Raw genomic sequence first — 9,988 nt, 5'->3', positions numbered from 1 at the left:
AAAGGTTCAAGATTTCAATTTAAATAAGAGACAAAAAAAAGAAACAAAACAGAACCAGAAAAAAATTGTGATGATTGATGAAAATAAGAATATAAACAATAATATTTAATTAATCCATTACGTCTGACTGTCATTTAACGATTTCGACCACCGTCATTATTAATTGATCACCACTGCTCTTTATTGTGAAAAAAAATCGAGTGAAAGAATCGTTTAAAAAAAAAAATGAAAAAAAACACAAAAAAAAATTCGAATGAACGAGCAAGTGTTTGGCTGTGCAAAAGATGGTACGTACGAACGTTAAACAAAAATATATATAAATATATAAAAATATATATATATATTATTATTATAAATCGGCGAAAGTATTCTGTATCTGTTTGTCAGCGCAATTCGAGAGTCTTGCAGAGAAAGGAATTATATATAATGTATAAATTAATTCAGACCACTGTTCATTAAAAAAATGGCTGAGAGTAATAAAAAAGCACACATACACCATATACACAATCACTTTACAAAAAAGAGGTAATTTAGTAATTCAATTTTTTTATTATTATTTTTTTTGTAAATTTTTTTTTTTTTTTTTTTTTTTTTTTTTGAAAGACAAAAGTCGGCCTACTTAAGTAAATAATAATAAATTGAGTTCAATCTGCTTCTTTTGAAAAGGCGATCAAACAGATTCATTTTGCGGGTACTGTAGCTGATTACATACATAGATCGACATTTCGCTGCTTCGATAAGCTGCAGTTTACCATGTATATATTTTCATCAATGTATGTACAATAAAAATATATTCGAGACAAATTTAAAGAATTTCTCATTTTTACTTTTTGACAATTTTTATTTATTGCTTATTTACATTTTAACAATATTTATTCTTTTGTATTTTCTGACAATATTAATTTTTTTCCTTTCATTTTTTGACAATGTTTTGTTAATTTTCTTTTATTTATTTTAACAACATTTAAAAATTTTTTTTTTTACTTTTTGACAATATTTATTTATTGTCTATTTATTTTTTAACAATATTTATTTATTTTTTGGTACTTTTTGCCAATATTTATTTATTGTTTATTTATTTTTTAACAATATTTATTTACTTTCTTTTATTTTTTAACAATATTTATTTATTTTTTTTAGTTATTTAAGAAATTTATATTATAAATTTTAATTATTATATTTACAATAAATAATAATAATAGTAACAATTAATAAAAATAATAATAAGAATAATAGATTTTTACGACAACCAAGGACTATTTATTTTTGCAATATTTCATAAAAAATAATGTAATGTTTCTAATAATAATATTTTATTTAATTCAATAATTTATTTACTAACTTTAACTAAATATAAATAAATAAATAATAAAATATATCCTAAATTTAAATATATTAATTTATTATTAACAATAAATTAATAAATTTTCTTTATCTCAAATTTTTGAAGTCTCGTAAAAGGTTTGAAAGAAATCAAATTGAAATTGAAAAATTCCAGAGACAAAAAATTTAAAAAAAAATTGAAAGCAAAAAACAAATTAAAAAATAACAAATTAGTAATAATAAAATATAAATAAGGAAATGTTTATTTATATATTTTATTATAAATTTGTTGTTATTATTATTATTATTATTATTATTATTATTATTATTATTATTATTACTGAAAAAATTATTAAATATTAAATATAAATAAAATAAAGAAACAGTAAAATAAATAAAATAGAAAAAAAAATAAAAAAAATAAAAGAAAAGAAAATAACAAAATTTATTTATACAATAGAAAAAATTTAATTTAATTAAATAATAATATTAATACTAATTAAATAATTAATAATGTAATGTAATAATAATTTGAGTACAATAATTTTTCAAACATGAATTTTTGTTCAGAGCGAATTCAAAAGTTCCCGCCAGTGTTTTAAACATCTGCGCGCGATGAAAATGATCAACAGCGCATGCGTCGTGATACTGTTTTGTTTTGACCGTTTTGACAGTTCGAACATAACCTCCCACCAGTGACAAACAGGTGACAATTGTCTTACTCCAAAAATATAAATAAAATACAATAACAAATCTACGTATGAAAATAAAAAGAGAAAACTGTATTCTACAAGAATTTGCACCTAATCATAAATTTATACATTATTTTGATAATTGCAGTTTATCGCAATTAATTTGCGTATTTGGTACGTATCTGTTAACCTATTATAAAACATTATAAACATTTTCGTTTTGCACAATATAAAATTAACTTTACATACGAAAATTCAATTAATTTACATGTTGAATTTAATTTAACGAATTCGTTAATTTAAATCTTAATTTCCTTTACTTTTATTTACTATTTTTGCTTTAAAGATTGCCTGCGACAAGAGATTGCGTGAAGAAAGTCCATGTGAAAAATAACCTCAAAGAAAGTATATATAAAATATTTATGAAAAAATGAGTAAATACAGTAAAAGAAAATCATCGAGCGATGATAGTGATAGTGAGGAAGAGAGGCGAAAGGTTGATATTAAAGAAAGAGACGAATTTGCTAAACGTCTCAAAGAAAAAGATGATGGTAAAGTGCGAAAAATTGCTGTACCGGCTGGATCTGGAGCAGGTATTTATTTCTTTTTTATATTTCGGTACTTAACGTTTATTTTCTTTCTTTCAGTTCGTTTTTTTCTTTTTTTTTTTGAAATTCTTAAATTTTTTAATTAAAATTTGTAATTTTAGCCGAAGCAGCAAAACGACTCAAACTTATGGACGATGTCGCCAGAGAGGATCTCATTCCAAAGCTGCGAGTTGAATCTCGCCGAATGTACTTGGCGAAGAGGAAAGAGGACAAGGTTCAGGAATTGGAGGCTGATATTGTAGATGACGAATATTTATTTGAAGAGAATGTGTACGTTTTTATATTCTATAACCAAAATTTTGCTTCACGGAATATTCTAAATTAAAATTTAGTTTCTAAAAATCGTCAATGATTTTCTGATTAATAATTTAAACGAAATTATAGATTGACTGAGGCGGAAAAGAGGGACAGAGCTCACAAAAAGCAAGTTCTTCAATTAGCCAAAGAGCATGAGAAGGCGAGAGAATTGGAAAGAATACAACGCTATCGAATGCCACTTCAAGATGGTAAAATTGAGCCAGAACAGGATATTGCAGAAAATGAGCCACCACAATCGGAGCAAAGTAAATGGGAATCCGATCAAATGTCCTCGGCTGTCTTTAAATTTGGCGCCAAGGACAAAAAAGGTATTTTCAAATTTAATTCTTCGAATTATTTTCTAAATAAGTAATTTTTAATTTCTAAATTTACGAAAATTAGAATTTCTAAATTATATACTTTAAAATTATCTTATTTAAGAAATAAACAAAATTTAAAATTATATAAGTTTAGAATTTAAATATTTAAAATTCTAAATTATCTTAATTTTCGAATTTTTCTCGCTGTAGCTCAACAAGAATACGAATTACTCTTGGACGATGAAATTGAATTCGTGCAAGCATTACAAATGCCTGGAATTGTCAAAGACAAGAAGAAGGAAACGAGTCAAGCACCACAGGCCAAAGTATTGACAACAATCGAGGAAACACAGAAGAGTCTACCTATTTATCCATTCAAGAAAGATTTAATTGCCGCCATTCGGGATCATCAGGTAATTTGAAAAAATCCTCAAAGTTTCTGCTATTTAAAGAATTTACTATTTTCTAAAAAGAAAGATTTAAAACGAAAAATTAAATCAATTCTAGGTTCTTATTATTGAAGGAGAAACGGGATCGGGAAAAACTACACAAATTCCACAATATCTTTACGAGGCTGGCTACACTGATGGGGATAAAATAATCGGCTGTACTCAGGTGGGAATTAAGAAAACTCTTTCTGTTATTTTTTTCGAATTTTTTAAACTTTTTTTTAGGTTTCTTTAGATTTTTCTTCGATTTTTTTTAGAATTCTTTTAGATTCTTTTTAAAATTCATTTGGATTTTTTAAATTTCTTTTTACATTTGTTTTAGATTCTTTTTAGATTTCAGACTTCACACTCGATAATTAATTTTTAAAAAGTAGCAAAAAGTATCTTTCAAACTAAAAAAAAAGTAGTTTTTTGCGAAGCCTGAGATTTATTTAGATTTTTTTTTTGAAATTTATTTACATTCATTTTCGTTTTTCTTTGTGATTTTCCTCTTTAGAAGCGAAACTATTTTTCCATTTTTTGATTTCAGCCGAGAAGAGTGGCGGCAATGTCAGTGGCTGCTCGTGTAGCTCACGAAATGGCCGTGAAACTAGGAAATGAAGTCGGTTATGCGATTCGTTTCGAAGACTGCACCTCTCAAAGAACGCGAATTAAATACATGACTGACGGTACATTGCACAGGGAATTTTTGAGTGAACCCGATTTAGCCTCTTACAGGTATTCAAAATTATTCTCTCAACTATTTAAAGTACACATGAATTTAAATCTATTTATTTGTGTCTCATAAATTTAAATTCAAAAAATTCGAACGTTTGAATGAACGATTTTTTTCTATTTAAATATTTACTAAAATTACTGGTTACAAAAAAGCAAAATATAATAAATTTAAATTCAAATTTAAACAAATCAAAACAAAATATAATAATAATTTTAAATTCAAATTGGTTTCTTAAAGTTTCGAAAGTTTAGACGAACGATTTTGAATTAATTTTTCTAATTTATATTATTTTGTAACGAAATTCGAATTTTAATTTAAATAATTGTCGCTAATCTGAAAGTTCGAAACTTTGGGAACACATTTACAGTGAGATTTATTTTAATTAATAGAAAAATTTTCTCTTTTGATTAGTGTCATGATTATTGACGAGGCTCACGAGAGAACATTGCACACGGACATTTTATTCGGCCTCGTAAAGGACATAACGAAATTCCGAAGCGATTTGAAATTGTTAATATCCTCAGCCACATTGGACGCGACGAAATTCAGTGAATTTTTCGACGACGCTCCTATATTCCGAATTCCGGGCAGAAGATTTCCGGTGGATATTTATTACACAAAAGCGCCAGAGGCGGATTACATTGACGCCTGTGTCGTGTCGATTCTTCAAATTCACGCCACTCAACCGCACGGCGATATTCTCGTCTTCCTCACAGGACAGGACGAAATTGAAACTTGTCAAGAGATGCTACAGGAAAGAGTTCGACGACTAGGTTCAAAATTATCCGAATTGATAATATTGCCCGTCTACGCAAATTTGCCGAGTGATATGCAAGCGAGGATATTTATGCCCACACCGGCCGGAGCGAGAAAAGTCGTTCTCGCGACAAATATCGCCGAGACTTCGTTGACAATCGATAATATTGTCTACGTGATTGATCCCGGTTTTGCGAAGCAAAATAATTTCAATTCACGAACGGGAATGGAGAGTTTAATGGTGGTGCCGATTAGTAAGGCTTCGGCTAATCAGAGAGCTGGACGAGCGGGTCGTGTTGCTCCGGGTAAATGTTTCCGTCTCTACACCGCCTGGGCGTATAAACACGAATTGGAGGACAACACTGTACCTGAAATTCAGAGAATTAATCTCGGCAATGCTGTTCTAACGCTAAAGGCGCTTGGCATCAATGATTTGGTGCATTTCGATTTTTTGGATCCACCGCCGCATGAGACTTTGGTTTTGGCTCTGGAGCAACTCTACGCACTTGGGGCACTGAATCATCATGGGGAGCTGACGAAACTTGGACGTAGAATGGCGGAATTTCCACTCGATCCAATGATGGCGAAAATGTTGATTGCCAGTGAAAAGTATCGTTGCTCGGAGGAAATAGCGACAATTGCGGCAATGCTCTCGGTGAATGGTGCTATTTTCTATAGACCGAAGGATAAACTCATTCATGCGGATACGGCTAGGAAGAATTTTCATGTTCCTGGTGGTGATCATCTTACGTTGCTCAATGTTTACAATCAGTGGCAACAGTGTGATTTTAGTACTCATTGGTGTTATGAGAATTTTATTCAACATCGGTAAATAATTTTTCCAAACACAATTTTTATATAATAAGAGAGATTTTGGAATTTTTCGAATATGGAATTTATATTAAATTTATATCCATCTTGTATTTTTATATATTATAATTAATATATGTAATTTGAATTACAGTTCAATGAAGAGAGCTAGAGATGTGAGGGATCAATTGGTTGGTTTAATGCAACGAGTCGAAATGGATCTTGTTTCAGGCATTACTGAAACAATTAACATCAGAAAAGTAAATTATCATTTTATTATTTTCAATTTTAATTCATTAATTTATTCTTCTATATTTAATCTTCTAATAATCGTTGTAATCAAATTCCGAAATTTAATTGAAAATAATTGAATTCTTTTCAAGGAATTTAATTGAAAATAATTAAATTCTTCCCAAGGAATTTAATTCAATTATAAAACATGAAGAAATCGATCATCGATCGATTTCTTCGTGTTTTATAATAATCAAAGATCAAAGATAATCGAGTGATAAAATCGTTACTGGAATTTAATTAAAATTGTACTGAAAATAATTGAATTCTTGTAAAGAATTTTATTAATATTTTTAAAAATAATTGAACTTTTTAAAAAATTTTATCAAAATTTTTAAAAATAATTGAATTTTTACTAGCAATTTTATTAAAACTTTTAAAAATAATTAAAAATTTTATCTAGAAGTTTTATTAAAATTGAATTTTATAACTTATGAAAATCATTGTTTCCAAGAATTTCACTAAATTTTATAAAAATAATTAAATTTTTCAGAGAAATTTAATTAAAAATGTAGGTGTTGAAAAAAATGATTAATTTCCTGCGAAGAAAAGATTAAAAGACTATTATTAATATTTTTAAAAATAATTGAATTAATTTGAAGAAATTTATTAAAAAATTTTGAAAACAGTTAAATTTTTTCCAGAAATTTGATTTAAGTTGTTTAAAAAGTCATTAAATTTCAGCAAAGAAAATCTGTATTTTTGAGGATAATTCAATTCTTTGGAAAAACTTTATTAAAATTTGTGAAAATAATTGAATTCTTTCAAACAATTTTATTGCAATTTAAAAAAAAAATCTAATTTTTTTCGAAAATTTTTATTAAAATTATATTGAAAATAATTGAATTCCTGCGAAAAAATTTATTATTTATGAAGATAATTGAATTCTTGGAAAGAATTTTATTAAAATTTTTGAAAATAATTGAATTTCTTTTCAATAATTTTGAAAATGATTAAATTCTTTCCTGCAATTGAAATTTATTGCATTAAAAATAATCGAACTCCTTCGAAGAATTTTGTTATTAAGAAGATAATTAAATTGTTGTCAAGAATTTTATTAACAATTTTAAAAATCATTGATTCCACGAATTTTATTACAATTTTTTTGAAAATAATTGAACTTTTTTTTAGAAATTTCATTTAAATTGTATAGAAAATAATTGAATTTAAAAAATTGATTCTTTTCGAAAATTTTTACTAAAATGGTTTTGAAAATAATTGAATTCTTGGAAAGAATTTTATTAAAATTTTTTTGAAATAATTCAATTCTTTCAAAGAATTTTAATAATATTTTTAAATGTAAACGAATTCTTCTAAAGAATTTCATGAACAATTTATAAAAATAATTTTATTCTTTCGAGAGATTTTATTAAAATTGTATTGAAGATAATTGAATTTCTGCGAAGAAATTTATTTTTAAAGATATTTTAATTTTTATGAAGGATTTTATTAAATTTTGTAAAAATAATTAAATTCTTTCGAACAATTTTATTGACATTTTTAAAAAAGAATTGATTCTTTTCGAAAATTTTTACTAAAATGGTTTTGAATATAATTGAATTCTTGGAAAGAATTTGATTAAAATTTTTAACAATAATTCAATTGTTTCAAAAAATTTTATTAATATTTTTAAAAGTAAATGAATTCTTCTAAAGAATTTTATGAAAAATTTATAAAAATAATTTTACTCTTTTAAGAAATTTTTTTAAAATTGCATTGAAAATAATTGAATTTCTGCGAAGAATTTTGTTATTAAAAAGACAATTGAATTCTTGTCAAGAATTTTACTAACATTTTTGAAAATAATTGAATTTTTTGGGAAAGAAATTTGTTATTTATAAAAGTAATTGAATTCTTGTCAAGAATTTTATTAAAATTTTTGAAAATAATTGAATTTTTCGGATAAGAATTTTGTTATTTATAAAAGAATTAAATTCTTACGAAGAATTTTATTCAAATTTTTTAAAATCATTGAATTTTTTGTGAAAAAAATTTGATATTTATAATAATAATAATTGAACTCTTAGGAAGAATTTTATTAAAATTTTCGGAAATAATTCAATTGTTTTGTATAATTTTATTAATATTTATTATAAATAATGAATAATAATTCAAACTGAATATTAATTTTAACTTAATTTTAGTATTTTTACTTTGAATTTAATTTGAGTTAATTTGAATATTATATTTTATCTTTAGTCAAATTTGAACATTTTTAAAAATTTTAATTTTATTAACACACTTTTTCTTTAATTTACAGGCAATTACAGCCGGATATTTCTATCATGTGGCACGATTATCAAAAGGTGGAAATTACAAAACTGCGAAGCATAATCAAACAGTCTCGATTCATCCCAACAGTTCACTTTTTCAAGAATTACCACGTTGGCTATTGTATCACGAATTGGTGTTCACTACAAAAGAATTTATGCGTCAGGTACTTGACAATTTTCCCAATATTTAAAGAATTTTACCGAATTTACTAAAAAGTAATTAATTGTATTCAGAAATTCAATTAAATTACAAATTGTAATTAATTAGTAATTTAAATTTATTTAAATTCAAGAAATTTATATTGAAACACAAAAACGAATCGAAATTACGAAATAAAATTTTTTTCCCCTATTGCAGGTTACCGAAATTGAAAGTAAATGGCTTTTGGAAGTCGCTCCCCATTATTACAAACCGAAGGAACTTGAAGATTCGACAAATAAAAAAATGCCTAAGGAAATTGGACGTTCGGGTCCAGATGGAACAAATTAATTAATTAATTGTTAATAATTGAATTTATCAAGTATGTATTATATATTGTACAGACCAAATTTTTTCTCATCGAGGAAATCAATGATAAGTGTACGTAGTTATTTAAATTTTTGAAACTTTTTTATTAAAAGAAACAAATTTCATAATTTTATTCTTCGTTTCTTTGTCTCATTTTCTTCTCAATATTTTTTTTGTCTATTAAATAAATTTTCTATTCTATTAAATAAATTTTCTACTCTATTATATAAATTTTCCATTCTCTTAATTTTCTATTAAAGTAGAAATTCAATTAAATTAGAATTAAAAAATTCTAATTTTATTCCGTCTAAAAATAAAGTGCAAATTTTTTTCTCATTCAGTTACTAAACAGAAAGTTGGAGTTTAATTCAGAAATTGTTTTCAAGTATAGTTGACTTTTTTTTTGCAAGTCTCACTTTATTCTCCTTTTTAATAAATAATAATGTACTTGCGAGTCATTATACAAAATTGCCATTGGAAATAATTCAGCAAAATTCTAATGCTTTCTACAATATAATTCCTCTTTAATGTTGGAGAAATGGAAAAGTTATAGAACTTGGCGATAAGCGGAAATTATTAATGAAACTATTGCCTTCAAGGGGAGAGATAAAGCGACTTAAATGGGAAAAATAATTTTAAATTCATAACTTCTCAGTAATATGGACAATTCTACAAAATAATTTACCCTACTTGAGGGAAATTTTGTTTCGACGTTTACAGTCATCTTCAGACCATCAATAACGATTTATCTGAGGACTTTCATTATACACAATGTTCTCATTCGAAAATATTTATTAATCTAATAATTATTACTCTAATTATTTTTCGGAAAAAAAAATTACAAGCAGAATCTGTAAGTTAATTTTGACAAATTATTTTCTTTCTCTCGTGTTTTCTCTGAAACGGTAGAAATATTTTAATAAAAATAAATTCTTCAAGAAAT

The 9,988-nt window shown here is 25.4% G+C and overlaps 1 protein-coding gene across 1 annotated transcript; it reads left to right on the top strand.

Annotated features, from left to right (window-relative positions):
* The first annotated feature begins 1,986 nt into the window (after window positions 1-1,986).
* LOC122510264 (probable pre-mRNA-splicing factor ATP-dependent RNA helicase mog-4) lies at window positions 1,987-9,173 on the top strand. Its single transcript, XM_043624767.1, has 11 exons — window positions 1,987-2,189; window positions 2,362-2,608; window positions 2,725-2,893; window positions 3,008-3,249; window positions 3,451-3,653; window positions 3,748-3,855; window positions 4,219-4,406; window positions 4,819-5,991; window positions 6,128-6,233; window positions 8,525-8,701; window positions 8,896-9,173. The coding sequence occupies exons 2-11, from the start codon at window positions 2,446-2,448 to the stop codon at window positions 9,025-9,027; spliced, it is 2,661 nt and encodes an 886-aa protein (XP_043480702.1). The 5' UTR covers window positions 1,987-2,189; window positions 2,362-2,445; the 3' UTR covers window positions 9,028-9,173.
* Window positions 9,174-9,988: the final 815 nt, after the last annotated feature.

This window comes from Leptopilina heterotoma, unplaced genomic scaffold, assembly GCF_015476425.1.
Source record: "Leptopilina heterotoma isolate Lh14 unplaced genomic scaffold, ASM1547642v1 Lhet_68, whole genome shotgun sequence".
In the NCBI taxonomy this organism is placed as follows: Eukaryota; Metazoa; Arthropoda; class Insecta; order Hymenoptera; family Figitidae; genus Leptopilina; species Leptopilina heterotoma.
This window is presented reverse-complemented; position numbering and strand designations above follow the sequence as displayed.

Excerpts from the sequence above, each read along its gene's own strand:
- LOC122510264 (XM_043624767.1), top strand. The coding sequence starts at position 2,446 with ATGAGTAAATACAGTAAAAGAAAATCATCGAGCGATGATAGTGATAGT. Across the intron at positions 3,654-3,747 it reads CCGCCATTCGGGATCATCAG|GTTCTTATTATTGAAGGAGA; the intron begins GTAATTTGAAAA and ends AATCAATTCTAG. Across the intron at positions 5,992-6,127 it reads GAGAATTTTATTCAACATCG|TTCAATGAAGAGAGCTAGAG; the intron begins GTAAATAATTTT and ends TTTGAATTACAG.